This window comes from Anticarsia gemmatalis, chromosome 19 (genome assembly GCF_050436995.1).
Source record: "Anticarsia gemmatalis isolate Benzon Research Colony breed Stoneville strain chromosome 19, ilAntGemm2 primary, whole genome shotgun sequence".
Classification (NCBI taxonomy): domain Eukaryota; kingdom Metazoa; phylum Arthropoda; class Insecta; order Lepidoptera; family Erebidae; genus Anticarsia; species Anticarsia gemmatalis.
In genome coordinates this window covers 2190853-2206451 of record NC_134763.1, presented here as the reverse complement: position 1 = coordinate 2206451, position 15599 = coordinate 2190853, and the positions used below count along the sequence as shown (strand labels likewise).

The following is a 15599-nucleotide window of genomic DNA, read 5'->3' as shown; positions in this document are numbered from 1 at the left end:
AAGCAATGGAAACCGTGTGTGGAAATATGCTCCTACTTTGGTGGAGCTGCTCGAGGTCCCAACACAAAGACTTTTATTAGAATTTTAGACAGACAATACGAAATTATCACTTGTTCTAAAGATGTTGGAAAAACCAGCAATGCATTTTCTCGAGATCTTCAAAACGATTCTTGAAGGGAGACAAAGTCTCTAGTTAACTTTAAGTTCGCTAGTTAACTCGAAAAACCGAATTGTTAACACTCACATTTTAAAACGCATCTCTAATTTGTTTTGATATCTTTTTTAGGAAAGAAATAAGCAAAAATCTTGTAAATATCAGTGTCAAATCCAGCACCCTTAACTGGCTCCCTCAGAAACTTTCGCAGCAGATGTCAGGGGCGTCTAGACGTTCGCATTGCACCAACTCCGCTAGCTTTTATTTTATTTCACTTCGCACTACTCCTAGTGTTTTCTGAATTTCTGAGGGGTTAGATGGATGACTGAGACCATTAGGCGTAATTGCTTTATGCTGCAGGAGTTTTGGTAAGTTGGACTCATTATTTTCGGCAAAAATAATTATTTATAATCGAAAAGTCTAAACTCAGAAAATGTCTAGTCTAGGTACTGGTTTTTGGAAGGCTAGTTAGTAGGCCACCTATGTCCATTTATTATTTAAGGTTACCTATTTTTTGCCGATTGTTATTTTAATTCTAACCAAGCAAGATTAATCTTTCATAATATTCTTCATAAGAGATGCTTTTAGTACAACAAAAAATCCATCAGCCTCTAAATTCAATTCGCCTTTTCTGCCTTCGTAAGATATTCTATGGGCATTAAATCCAAAGGGTCAAGCAATTTAGACAAGTTTGTGTTCGAATCCAAAACAAAACACCTTTTAGTTTGTGAAAGCAATAAGTCTCTTAGAAAATCACTCACTTGGACCGTGAAGTAAACTATATACTGCTACTAAGTCAGAATTACACTATAACTAATAACCAATATTAATACCAATCTTAAGGACTTGAAGGAAAAGGATCATCAAAACATTTATATCGAACCAGCGATATCTTTTGAACGACTTTTAAATCTCTTTGCACCACAGACCCCTTTCACATACCAAATCTCGTGGCAAAGACAGTAACAGGTAAAATAATACAAAACAAACGACCAATTAACATTTTACCCTTTCTACGCAAACACTCTTCAATTAAAAAACATACATACAGGTTAAACAGTTCTCCCCTCGTTTCAAAGAGAGCAAGTGCAGCCGGCACTCAAGAAAAAAAAACATTAATGTTTTATTAAGAAAAAGTTTTCCAGTGCCTTAATGAAAAGTAGTCTTTAAGGCTGCGGAGCTCAAACTGTAGACCACGAACTACAGTGTGGTTAGTTCTAAACATACAGATGAAATTGATGATTAAACCTGGTGGCTGTTAAGTCCTCCAATAATTTATTATTTCATGATAAATTCTTAACTTGAAATCCAATTTAGCCTTCAAAATATTGTCTCTCATTTTTCTGTAACAATTTTTATTTCCAAATTTTATTTGTCGTTCACGTCCTATTTATCAGTTTTAGTTAATTTGATCTATTATGCTTCTGAATTGTGGAAACAGTCTTCATCGTCATCTTTCGACAGGTCACACATACTTAGGTTTCTTCAGCATTCCACAAAGTATGGCTTTGAGAAAAGAAAGACGGTTCCTTATTTTTTTCATAATATTCTCAAGGTTGTCGATGTTGCAAAAAAAAAATAGAATGGTTTCCAAGACGAAATGGTTTACAACCGCTGTTTCAAGGCATCAAAGGCTTCACGTTCTTAATATGTTCATAACTACTTTGCAATAAATGCAGTTTCATTTAATATTGAATGAAAATCAGCTGCTTAAAATATCACGCTTGTAAGCCTCTGAATGAGAATGAAATGGGAAGTAATGATGTATTTTTTTCATTACCTTTTCATACACATACTAGGTTGTTTTCGAAGTGTTTGTCGTGGTTTACCCCTATTTTATGAATGTGCGTATGAGTAGTTAAAAACGGGAGAAGACGCACTAGAAAGATATACTTCAGACAAACTTACGGCGGAGAGTAAACGACACTCAATTTTAAGTAATGCTCAAAAGTATTTAAATAATGCAAATCAAAATAATAAATAACTGGTGTAACTTAAAATTGAGTGTTATTCAAGTTTTTCGCTAACGCTTTTTCATTTATATAGTTGATTATGTACGGATAGAGAGATTTGGCAGCAGGCTATGACAAAAAAAAACAGTATTGTTTAGTTAAGGGCCAGTTTCACGGCTTACATATGAGTCCTGTATAACTTATCCAATAGATAACTGGACGGCAAATATAATATGAAAAAAACTACCAAAGTTCCATCTGATAAGTTAGTCGATACTTAACCGAGAGTGCTAAAATCAAATAGGCGCCAGTTATAATACAGTTTACTCCACTACGAGTTAAAGTGACGATTGGACCGGAATTTAGTCCACAGTGAGTTAGGCATCAATATTCATGGACAATGCTTGGGGCCATCATTGTGCATCTGTGGCCTAGTCAATGTGTGGTCATTCTGACGAAGATACGGCTTTTATTTAGGCTGTGATTGTTTGAGTTTGAAATAAATGTGGTTTACTGGGTTTCTGCTCGAAATTTATAAAAAAGAATAAGCAAATATTGTGTCCAAATTCAAATCTATTCAGTTTACCTACACCTACTTGAGTATAGGCTAAATTTAAATATTCGTCCAAAATTTTAACAACATTAGTTTAGCAGCTTTTTGGTGATAAAAAACTGCTGAAGATGATATAGCATCAATTACAATCGATAAATATATCCTAGTATAAGAAGTAACTTATAATAGCTGTGACTAATTAGCAGACAGCCAGCATCAGAAAAATATTTATACCTACAGTCACATTGTCAATCTTACTTTTTGTAAGAAGATGTAAAACTACGGATTGCTATTCAGCAGCAAACAATACACAGTAATTGTAACACTACTTCCCAGATAATATACAGAAGAAAATTCACTGTTTTTATTGGTAAAGATGCTATTGAAAATGTGACAGTATATTCAATTGTATTTCAGCATTTCAGCAAACTCTTCGGCCCTTAATCTTCATCTCGAACTTATTGGAACAAACAAAATATTATTTATATCCAGTATCCACACATTTGAGCGTTACGCGCAATTTTTCTAAAGGTCCTTTTTCAACGTCAAAATTTTCACGTTGACCCGTATAAATCACGGTACAGTCACCGGTTAGGCTTTTGGCACCGTTATAGTATACTGTCGACCAAATATATGGGAAACAGTGAAGAGACCTTTTTGTTTTTTCATATTCACAGTTTGAACGAGTTTGTTTTGTTCGTACGAGATATAGAGTGTACTCTATTGTGATGTACAAAAAATTTAGTACAGTTAGTGGTAGTGGTCTGAATGGATAGATATAAAAATACTAGACTTCGGTAATTTAAGATTATCCTCATAATTTTGCACTATCTTTCAAATAACAAGCGATTATATTCTTCTAATTAAGAAGGTACGCTAGAAGTTCTAAGAAGCGATTTTCTATTACTGACAATGACAGCCGTTAAACTCTCAAGAAATCTATACTAATCTATACTATATAATATAATAAAGCTGAAGAGTTTGTTTGTTTGTTTGTTTGTTTGTTTGTTTGAACGCGATAATCTCAGGAACTACTGGTCCGATTTGAAAAATTCTTTCAGTGTTAGATAGTCCATTTATCGAGGAAGGCTATAGGCTATATAACATCACGCTACGGTCATTAGGAGCGGAGTAGCAACAAAAAATGTTACAAAAACGGGGAAAATTTTGACCCATTCTCTTAGGTGACGCAAGCGAAGTTGCGCGGGTCAGCTAGTTTTGTATAAAAAAATCATTGTTCCTAGCGTATTCCTAAGGTACTATTTTTCCAAGCGTTATTTTAAGTTAAAAGCTCGTTACTCGTTAGTTCCGAGTAAAGAAGTTAGTTTTTCTAATCAATTTTCCATGGAAAAATCTCGTCAGTCGATTGGTGCAATAAATCGCCTCTCATTTTGGTCGACAGTGTACCAATTGACGTGGAAGGGTCAGTGTATTATGTTAAGCACCCTTTTAAAATGCAAAGTATAATATTATTATGGCACCTTTTTATAAGAGCAAACGTTTTAAGTGAAACTCGTTAACAGTTTTATTTGAAGATGTAAATAATAAAAAGAAAAATATCGGGTAAAGTTAATATAAAATTATAATTATGCTCTAGGAATTGGAACAAATTACTTGTCAATTACATAATTATACAGGGTGTGGCGTAAATAATGGATAATCCTTTACCAGCGGATGGGCGACAACCCAACTGATCTAAATATCAAAATTTACCTCTGGCACAAGTATCATAGTTTTTGAGATTTTGGCCATTTTGTGTGTTATTTAAGAAAGCGATTTAAGCTCGTTCTCTTAAATGCTGTGATCACAATTTAAGGCTTTTTTTAAATCCGTTTTTTGCAAATAAATCCTGAATAGATGTGCTATTGAATCTAAAATCTTGTTTTGTTATTACTACTTATTTTTTATTTAAATTATGCATTCAAAGTTGAATTTTATAATCTTTCACAACATTTGTGCAACTTTGAGCACTTGTGGTGGAAAAAAAATGTATGGTGGCTTTACTGCCCACGCCATAAATAATTTCTAAATTTTATTAGAATTCTAAATTGGTATAACATGCAGCATTAATACCGACTATTGTCAAAATATTACAAAGAACTTAAATTATTAACACTTTTGCCGGTCGACTAATTTAATTTTTTCACGCTTAGCGCGTTCTAGATTCAATAGCACATCTATTCAGGATTTAATTGCAAAACACAGATTTAAAAAAAGTGTCAATTTGTGATCACAGCACCAAAAAGTACGAGAGTAAATCGCTTTCTTAAACACACATAATGGCCAATATTTTTTGCAAATAAATCCTAAATTGATGTGCTATGGAACCTAATATCTTGTTTTGTTATTACTACTTGTCTTTTATTTAAACTATGCATTCAAAGTTAAATTTTATAATTTTTCAACACTTTTGTGCAACTTTGAGCACTTGTGTGCAGTGTTGAAAAAAAAAAGAAATACAAAACATAAATACTATTTAAATAATAAAGATAATTAGAAATCTAAAGAAAACTACTCTGTTGACAAAACAATCATTTTTCATCAAATTGTAATACATTATTTTGAAATAGACTTGGTAGAAGCAGCACAGTTCCAAGCTTTTTTATCATCTAAATAATCTTTAATAGTGTAATAACCCTATAGACGTGAATATTTGAAAGCAAACTTAGCTTAAACGCGCTGATAAAATAAAATTAGTCGACCGGCAAAAGTGTTAATAATTTAAGTTCGTTGTAATATGTTGACAATAATCGGTATTAATGCTGCATGTTATACCAATTTAGAATTCTAATAAAATTTAAAAATTATTTATGGCGTGGGCAGTAAAGCCACCATACATTTTTTTTCCACCACAAGTGCTCAAAGTTGCACAAAAGTTGTGAAAGATTATAAAATTCAACTTTGAATGCATAATTTAAATAAAAAACAAGTAGTAACAACAAAACAAGATTGTAGATTCAATAGCACATCTATTCAGGATTTATTTGCAAAAAACGGATTTAAAAAAAGCCTTAAATTGTGATCACAGCATCAAAAAGAACGAGCGTAAATCGCTTTTTTAAAAAACACACAAAATGGCCAAAATCTCAAAAACTATGATACTTGTGCCAGAGGTAAATTTTGATATTTAGATCAGTTGGGTGGTCGCCCATCCGCTGGTAAAGGATTATCCATTATTTACGCCACACCCTGTATATTGAGTTATTAAGGAATACGTAGGATTTTGAGGCATGTCAATGCATTGAAAACCAGCTGAAACTCACATTAGCGTGGTCTTCAGCTTCAGCTTCAGCTTTTTTTCCAAAAAATATTTGACAACAGAAAATCTTAGTACAAATGGAGTCATTACTTGACATCTTCATTACTTTGGTTCAACAGCAAAACAACACAAAAAGAAATAGGATAAGTAAAACATATAACCTTTTTCAAGAAAATCGTAAACTTCAATTAACTAATCAAATAACCAGTAAAACTCTTCTTAAAACACACTAAAGCTATCAAAACGCACAAATTTCAATTCACTAAACGCTGTTTTAGTGAAAACATTTTCAATTCACATCAACACATCCACCGCCCACTGTTTTATATCATCAATTTGTATTCCAAGCGCCTTATAGAGCTTTTTAAACGCTCGTAAAAATAAGTAGTAAACATGTACTTGTAGAGAAATACTTATAAAGCTGAAACTACAGTATTGGGAGATAAAATATCGATTGGTATAACTGATTCATTAATGAATCAATAGCCCTTAGGCCCATTAAGTTGGACTGTTATATGGCAACTGACGTTATTTTGGTGCCAAGAGGCATATTGCTCAACATCATTCTATGGCTTTTTTGTTTGTAAAAGCAAAATGCAAGCAATCGTATTGTACATTACAGAAACTAGCCTGAACATACATTTTACTTTGGTTTACTTGATGTTTGCAAGCAACACTAACGTAGTTGTAAGCTGACCTTCAAGTAATCTTTGTAGGAAATCTGAGACTTTAGATCTCACGACTATTCCATCGCGATTCCTAAGGATTAACCAATCTCGTTTTTGTTTTATTTACTATACTTTAAAAAAGAATAGTTTGCTTCATTAAAAAAATGTTGATTATAAAGTTTTGGAGCCTCAGCTAAATATTTCAAAGATTAAAAAAAAAATGTTGTACTTTCTGAAGCTATACATAGCGTATATTTTATCCTATTTCACTGGAAAACAAGCCCTAAATTAAAAACATTAAAATGTTATAGTCAAGCATTTAATTTGTGACGATAAGTGTAGGGACATTGCTTGTTTAGGCCGTTGATTTCTGATTTTATTATATGCTACAGCAAAATGGGAGGTTCCAAACTTTTGGGGACGTTTCATTGATGAGGGAATAAAATTTTAATTGCCTCATAATAATAAAATGGAGGAGAATGCAAGAGAAATTGTTTTGAAAGTGGTAAATAAATTGCAATGGTAATTTGGAAATTAGAAAACGATATTATTATTTGAGATTTATTTTTTTAATAGATTGTCCGTCGTTGCACCGGTGGGCGATGAAATTTAATGCAGAGAATATATTTATAAAAAATGCTAAATGAGTACGTCTATTCCGCTTTTCAGCAAAACTGTCAAACCGATTTTGATGCAATTCAGCATGAAAATTGTTGAAGACGCGGGGTCAAACAGAAACTTTGTCTTCTAAATCTTTTATTTTCCATAATTACACGCAAATGTTACACGTATCCCCAAATAGCCAAACAAACAACTCAATTAAAACGAAACGATTAAAATCTTAGAAGGTATTACCGACGTTTAAGTCCTTCCATCAGGGCGGGTTAACAAAAACTTCATTAGAATTCCGAGTGGCTCAGGTGTGACAGACTGTTTGGTTTAAATCATAGGCGCTGGGAGTAACTTGGTTCTCAAAACGTTCATACTTTTTATTCGATTTACGACTGCTGCTCTCGAAGACCCGGGTCCGATTCCCGGGTCAGACAAAGTGCTATCATGATAGCCACTGTGTAAATACGTTGATGCTCTGACGTAACGACTTAATCAGCATCATTAAAATTTAATGAAAGTAACGACGCTCAACGTAGTTTTGATAATGCAATTTTATCAAATATGTATTTTTGTACACGAACAAAGTTGCGCAGGACACCTGCTAATGTAGAATTTAAAAAAAAAGTGTGATATTTTATTGCTTCTTAATCTTATTATAAAGAAACTTTAGAGCCAACTAAACTTTTAAACAGTTTTAATTATAACGCACAATCAATTTCAAAGACAAAAGATTCCGTACATAATCAAACAAATTCAACTCAAGACGATACAATCTACACATACCGCGACACCTACTTAACCCTGAGGGAAATAAACACCAAGTTATGACCAAGTTTATAACTTGATCCAACTTCTAACTTAACACGGTTTACTTGACAGAGGTTCACGGGAATCGACACATTTTGACAGCTGACCTGAGCCCAAATGTGACATGTGACAGTTTGGAAGAGGGACTGAAGAATTTGACAGAATAATCTGAATGGATCGCCTTTATTTAGTCCCGTTTTAAATGTATTGCTTGATTACGTTTATTATACGGCTACTAAAAGGTTTATTTTATCTAGCCTATTTCTGTGTCCCACTGCTGAGCAAAGGCCTCTCCCCTAGACTTCCAGTCCCCTCGGTCGCTTGCTGCTTCCGGCCAACCTTCCAGAAACGCGTCGAAGTCGTCCCGCCATCTCCGTTTGGGCCTTCCCCGTTGCCGCCGACCATCTTGTGGCAAAAGGTTAATTAATTAAAAATGTTAGCTAGTTACGCAAAGCAACCTTAGCGTTGAGCTGAGCGTCACCAAGCTCTCATCACTCTCATCAATCATCAAGCAAAATATATAATTACTAGCTGACCTCGCAAACGTTGTTTTGCCATAAAAATTAAATAAAATAACTTTGTCCAGCGGGCAAAATTGTGAATCTAAACCATTCTCAAATCCCCTTAAACACACACAAAAAAATTCATCAAAATCGGTCCAGTCGTTTAAGAGAAGTTCAGTGACATACACACGTACAGAAGAATTATATATATAAAGATGTCAACTAGAAAACGGTTTTAAGAGCCTATTTTTTGCCGGATGTTACTGATAAAACTGTTCATTATAAATGCTATAGTTTGTTTGTCTGTACATGGAGGCTTTACGGCTAAACGGGTGAACAAATTTTGATGAAATTTTGCGTGAATAAGACCAGTCACCAAAAGAGCGATTTTTCTTATTCCGAAAATTATACTTTTTTGCGGTTGTAGCTCATGTTGTAAATAAATGCTAATTGCAAATGTTTACGCACCTTAATGAAATAATCATTTATCATTGATATCTCTTGACAAGTTATCAATATTACCTAAAATAATTCAGTGATATTATTCATATGGCTGTGTTGATGAATTAATTAATTTCTTTGTATTTTGAAAGATTGAAAATGAAGTTGCAATGTGTTTTAATTTTACTTTTTGTGAGTTACGTTTTGTGTAATACAGCCAATGTAGGTAAGTTTTACCAGTCTCGTGGGTTTTTATGTATCTCAGTCGACAACTATGTGAAAGCAACTATGTTGTACATTGTTTTCTCACTTAGATTCTAGCAATTAACACGTTACGTCAAAGCAGCTATATGCTTAATATTGACCATCAATTTAAACTTGTTGTTAACTGACATACGTAATACACATACAGGATTTGCCGTCGAAGCCGCTATTTTGAAGAAAAATGAGAAAGGCCATAGATCGGCATTGGGAGACTAAAACAAGCCAAGCTTAGATCGAAATCATATCATTAACTATTCACTTGAGAATATTTCTTGCCTTTTTATCGTACGGTTAGTGGTCAAGCCTAATGCCAAAGTAGTTAAAGCCGCCCGTTCGGAACTGTTATGTTAATGGACTACAACTGGGACCGACATTTAGAACGTATCCTCCGAACTAGGGAGACGCTCATTTTAAATACCGCTATGCGGTGACCCATCTATGGAATGACCGCGATAAGGGTTGCTTAACCAACAGACCGAGATGGATCGAGATCGATCGATGTGTTATTATGTGTGTTTCTATTTACAGTCACGCGGGTCCAAGTCCTAGAACCTGCAGGTTACATCGTACCTGTTATCAACAAGATAGTCAATAGTCTAGAAGACAAGCCTTGGTGTAATCTTAAAGTGCCTGATGTCACTGTTCCGATTGAGTAAGTTTCACTATTCTGCAGTAATCTATACTAATATTATAATCTATACTAATATTACAAAGCTGAAGAGTTTGTTTGTTTAAACGCGCTAATCTCGGGATCTACTGGTCCGATTCGAAAAAATATTTCAGTGTTAGATAGCCTATTTATTGAGAAAGGCTATAGGCTATATATCATCACGCTACGACCAATAGGAGCAGAGTACCAGTGAAAAATGTTACAAAAACGGAGAAAATTATGACACATTCTCTCTTATGTGGCACAAGCGAAGTTGCGCGGGTCAGCTAGTAGAGATATATGCATAAAACAATTCCACGACCACGGCTAATGTAATGTAACCTGCACCGAAAAGTTAGGCATTTGAAAGTAAAATGCGTGTTAGCTTTCATTCCTGAATCAAGGAAAAGCAGGTGCAGCAAATGGTGATCTTTCGCAATTGCTTCACGCCATGGGAAAACGGCTTTTGTCGTCTTTTCCTGTCAAAAGAAAGTTACATTTATTTGTAATGCACACAACTTTAAAAAGTCATTGGTAAGTTTTCCCATATCACTCGCTTTCTATAACAGAAAAAAATAACAAATTCAGAAAATCCAAAAGCCTATTCTTTCAGTCATTTTTTAAATAAGTTTATGCGCATGCCGATCACGAAGCTTAGGGTGCAAGACAAGTAAAAAAATGTACATGCCTTGCCTGGATTCTCTACTACTATCGACTACCGACAACCGAACTGTCATCGAGAAATTTTGTATGAAAATCTGATCAGCGCCTCTGACGGGTGTCGTAGGAAACATTTTAGCAGTACATTCTAAATGTCAAAATTTCGATAGCTAGCCGGTTGTCGGTAGTCGATAGTGGTAGAGAATCGAGGTACTATTTCTGTACGTTTTTTACCTTCTTTTATTTATTTTTGTTATTAGTAATAACAAAAATAAATACAGTTCTTAACAAGTCATTTTTATTTTCAGTCAAATTATCATAGACTGGGTGGCGAAAGGGGATATTCATTACAAAGATGGTTTCCTCGCTTCTGTCCAGGGAGTGGATATTTTAAGAGACTCTGTAGGGCAGCAGGTCTTGTTGAACAGTGAACAGAAAGCTCAGGCGCTGGTCCGAGGGACTTTGAGACTGCATAATGTGACTATAGGGTACAATGTGCATGCTGAATTGAAAGATGGCGACCGATATTACACTGCTACTCATATCCACAATACTGTTACGTTCAGGTTTAATGTAAGTACATATTTTTATTTTTAACCCGTTATGGCAGGTAAATACTTGTCTCTGTTTTTAGGTAATTTCTATTTTATTAATCACATAAAAATATTTTACTTCTTGGACTAATCTTTAAAGTTCCATTTTCTTTTTCAGTTAGAGACTTAAAAAACAAAACCTGGGTAGGTATTGTTAAGGTCGTCTTTGTTAATGTGTACGACTATATCCTTGCAATATTTTATGAAAAGGGATATATCGTAGCTGAACAGATAGACACGCTTATAAGATTCGATCTGCATATACTAATAATGAAATACATTCGTTGATACCATTTATTTCAGATAGTAAAACTGGTTGACGGCGACGACATGACCGTGACAGTGATTGGGGAGGTGCCAATCAATAGGAATCTCCCAAGTTTCTCGCCCATGGACCATGCATCGGATGCCTTCACTACGCTGGTAATTGTATATGCTATTTTTTTTCGTGCTGCTATAGTAGAGGTAAATAGATCTTCATCTCTTGTCGAGATTAACCGAACAGCAATCGTGTTGCATCAACCATCCCTCTGAGTTATCAGAGCGGTTAAGAGTACCTAAGTATGCGTAAAACTAAAAAATTAGAGCTAAACTAAGTCATTCCCTAGAATTCAGAATTTATAACTACAGTGACCCGATGCAGTTGGCGATGGCCTGTTTGATACAACTACTTAATTTTGGAAATACAAAGAATTATAAACTAAAATTTATATAAATCGTGCTTACCAAGGCTCTCAATTTAGTCTTGTCTTGTCCATATCCCACGTTAAAAAGGGTCGGCACAACATGTTTTCGTTCTCAAAAACATGCTGAAGAAAGATGTGGTGGTATTTTTACGAGCAGCCATCTGCCTGTCGTCCACCCTCCTTGGGAATAAGGCTCTCTACCAAGTTATTTGACTATATTTCCTTCGTTCTTCTATAGATAGGACGAACAGAGATGAAAATTTTGTATTTCTTGTATTTTACAGTTCGACCCAACCATGTCATCGGCCGCGATCAAAGCTTGGGAAGACATATTACAGCCTATAGCGTATGTAGCAGCCAAGGAGGTTCCGTTCCCCGATATATGCTTCGACTGTGCTTTAGTGGCTTAAAGGGATGAACTGATAATAATAAAACTATCAATAGAACCTTATCTTTGTTTCATTTTGTGTAAACTAATGTGACTTGAGATTTAAAGTACAAGGTTCATAAGGAAACTGAAAGACTGCCGCTGTGTGTCTTACTAATTTCTGGTTTGTGGAGGTCCGATAGGAAGCTGGCTTCGTAGTCTAGGTCGGTAAAATAGGCAGACGCTTCACATAAAATACTGGTATTCAGCATTCAGACTGTGAGCAAACTCAAACATAGTTGGAAGAAAGGCTAGGTTGATAATGATGTTGAATTAGTTTATATAAAACTTGGAATACTTATAGCAACGTGCCTGGTATATGGCAATAGGCTATGGCATGGCACAATAGTATTAACAGTGCAACTTGGGTATTACATACAGCTCTATCTACACCTTCTGGTGAAACACGCGTGATATTATACACTGATCTTCTAAAGTCATTGATGACCTTTGATACCTTATCCAAGGTGACCAGTTCGATATCAGTTCAATCACCGAGACGAACAATCTCCAATCTCATACACTTATAGACATCACATTGCATGTAATTTATCAATATAATCAATCTCATTATACTATCTTATCGTTTACGAAATTAATTCTTTGCTTTTACATAATTGCAATTATTTATAATCTTCGCGTGTTTTACCGGACTCAAAATGTTGAGATTTATATTGGTGTTTTGTTTTTGCTTAGCTAAAGTTACGGCACAATTGACTGCTGATCAATGGGGTAAGTGTATGATGAATTTACTAATTTTCTACTGATATAAGACATTAATATAATATAGAGAACTAAAACCATAACTGTTTCACTGCTAGATTTGATATTCTCTCGGAATGTTAGAAGGGTTCCGCCTGGAGACAACTTTGTCAACTTGCGGGTTAGGTACTATGCACTGGTTAGAACAAAGAAGGTTTCTTCACGATGTTTTTTCTCACTGTTAGAACAAGACATTGTATATTTTTAATGCTATAAGTCCACGCACTTGGTGGACTCAAGGCCGAACCTCTCCCCCTCGTTTGGGAGTAGACCCTTGCCCTGCACTGGGACAGATATGGGGTAAAAAAAAGAAAAAATAAAGCTCGTATTGTCAGGATTCGCTTAAACATCCTCACCTCGCCAGGCTAATAATAAAGTAATAGGCTATCGGTACTAACCATATCGACTAATAAATAAATATTTTTTTGTATAACTTTTCAGTGACGCGTGCGAAGTTGGTTGATGGTGTCGGATACTTTACAAATGTCATACAAGAGTTCGCCTACGAGCTGGAACGAAGAGAATGGAGTTCTCTGAAGTTGTCCGATATTAATCAGAATGTAGAGTAAGTTGTTCCATGATATTATTTTATTTTGTAAAGATTTATTCCGCTGCTGTATTTACGATGGAAGGTAGGATGGCAGAAGAATTGTACAGCTGCTCTAATGCTGCCTTAAGGTTTTCGTCTTTGTCAATAACTGGCGCGTATGATGGGTTCGAATCCCACCCAAGACAAATAAATTTTATTAATCTGCTATGAGTTTATATGAAAATTTATCTACATTTAGCATAAAAGTAAAAATGTTTATGCGTTGTATTCTTAACATAGTACAAGCTTTACTTAGTTTGGAATAACTTGACCATGAGCTGTCATGAGGTAATTATGTATATTATATTATAAACGCGTTGTTTTTCACGCATCATCACTATCATCGAATTTCTATCTTTTCAGTCTGCTTGTCGCCGACTTAGCTGTAAAGGGCTCAGTGAACTACACAAATGGTTTTCTAGTCTCAATCCAGAAGTTAGACGTAAGCAACGTTGGTAACTCGGTTGGAAGACGTACAGAAGGTGGAGTGGTATACCCCAGAGGAACGGTGTCAGGAGTTCTAAATTTCCGAAATGTCAACTTCGGATATGATGTCTTGGCGAATCTGGAAGGCATTGGTGAACAACGGTATACTGGAGAAATTCTCTGCAACAACGCGGACTGGATGTTTGTTGTTAGTATTTTTATGTAACTACAGCAGTGATAGCCGAATGGTACTTATAAGTTGACACTTCACACGCAAGTGGTTGCAGGCTCGAACCCGAGGCAACACACCAATGACTTTTCGAAGTTATGTGTATTAGAAATAATTATCACATGCTCCAACGGTGAAGGAAAACATCATGAGGAAACCTTGCATGCCTAAAATTTGTTGAATACATTTATTGAGGGCATGCAAAGTCCCCAACCCGCACTTGGCCAGCGTGGTGGACTCAAGGCCTAACCCCTCCCTCATTATGGGAGGAGACCCTAGCCCAGCAGTGGGACATTAATGGGTTACATTTATTTATATACTGACCATACAGTACCTACGCTTACAATATGAATAGATATAGGAAATACACACCGGTCTAAGTGACCGAGATTAATGTAGCTGGGCCGTAACTTTGGGTAGTAAAAATATATCGTTTTAATTATCATCTTCATGGTCCACTGCTGTTTAATCTGAGAATTGATTTTATAAACGTGATACATTAGTAACAGTTCCATGTCTATTTTAGATTGAAAAAGACATCCTTAGTCAAAACATAACTGTGTCAGCAAATCTGCGAGGTACAACTGGAGCTAACATCAGGATGGTTTATAGTCCCAGCAATCATATTACACAAGTTTTAGGACGAAATGTAAGTTAATAAGTATGTCTTATTCTTATTAATAGAATGGAAGCAATATGGAGAGAGACCCCTATATTATGATATAGTCTAATACTATATATTTCGAACACAATATACTAGTGACTGTGCGAAGTAAATAATATGTGTGTAAAAAAGGAATAAAATAACTAACACACTCGTAATCACGTTCATTGCAATGTGCCTCATAGTTCTTTAACACAGGTTTTGGAGGGTTGCAAAATCCCCCATCCTGGAGACCTTTGCCAAAAATTAATCACCTTTGAGACAGTGATGGTGTCTTTTCGTTTTAGTTCCATGGAAATAAAAACGCTTAACAAACCATGATTACGCACAAATTACTTTAATCATCATCAGTAACAGTTGGTATAAACAGTTTATACCTATAATCTAACAGACCATTGAGCGATTTATTTATATAATAATAAAAATATTTTTTTTTTGTAATTCCAGATAAATTGCGGCAGCAACGGAGCTGGAATTCGGACATGGCAAGAAACTTTTGTTTCGATATTAACCGACATTGTAACAACAAAGATTGAATTTCCACGAATCTGTATCAATAATTGTTAACTGAAAATTATAATAAAAAAATGTGAGACATAAAAATATAATCAAAAAAACTTAATGTTGATTTATTTTTCTATCAAGAATCCTGTTTTCTTCTATTGCTCAACGACAAGTAATGTATTTAAAACTAAACTGGT

General features: G+C 34.9%; 2 protein-coding genes across 2 annotated transcripts; both read left to right on the top strand.

Annotated features, from left to right (window-relative positions):
* Nucleotides 1-9033: 9033 nt before the first annotated feature.
* On the top strand, nt 9034-12247 carry LOC142981116 (uncharacterized). The gene is made up of 5 exons (XM_076126800.1): nt 9034-9175; nt 9742-9865; nt 10831-11095; nt 11419-11538; nt 12086-12247. The coding sequence occupies exons 1-5, from the start codon at nt 9109-9111 to the stop codon at nt 12209-12211; spliced, it is 702 nt and encodes a 233-aa protein (XP_075982915.1). The 5' UTR covers nt 9034-9108; the 3' UTR covers nt 12212-12247.
* A 562-nt stretch (nt 12248-12809) lies between these two features.
* Nucleotides 12810-15520, top strand: LOC142981173 (uncharacterized). The gene is made up of 5 exons (XM_076126881.1): nt 12810-12960; nt 13432-13555; nt 13943-14213; nt 14761-14883; nt 15346-15520. The coding sequence occupies exons 1-5, from the start codon at nt 12888-12890 to the stop codon at nt 15463-15465; spliced, it is 711 nt and encodes a 236-aa protein (XP_075982996.1). The 5' UTR covers nt 12810-12887; the 3' UTR covers nt 15466-15520.
* Nucleotides 15521-15599: the final 79 nt, after the last annotated feature.

What these genes read in the sequence shown, in the direction of transcription:
- LOC142981173 (XM_076126881.1), top strand. Translation starts at nt 12,888, where the DNA reads ATGTTGAGATTTATATTGGTGTTTTGTTTTTGCTTAGCTAAAGTTACG. An exon ending in ATTGACTGCTGATCAATGGG is followed by an intron (nt 12,961 to 13,431) that starts GTAAGTGTATGA and finishes ATAACTTTTCAG; the next exon opens with TGACGCGTGCGAAGTTGGTT. An exon ending in GATATTAATCAGAATGTAGA is followed by an intron (nt 13,556 to 13,942) that starts GTAAGTTGTTCC and finishes CTATCTTTTCAG; the next exon opens with TCTGCTTGTCGCCGACTTAG.
- LOC142981116 (XM_076126800.1), top strand. Translation starts at nt 9,109, where the DNA reads ATGAAGTTGCAATGTGTTTTAATTTTACTTTTTGTGAGTTACGTTTTG. An exon ending in GTGTAATACAGCCAATGTAG is followed by an intron (nt 9,176 to 9,741) that starts GTAAGTTTTACC and finishes TTCTATTTACAG; the next exon opens with TCACGCGGGTCCAAGTCCTA. An exon ending in CTGTTACGTTCAGGTTTAAT is followed by an intron (nt 11,096 to 11,418) that starts GTAAGTACATAT and finishes CATTTATTTCAG; the next exon opens with ATAGTAAAACTGGTTGACGG.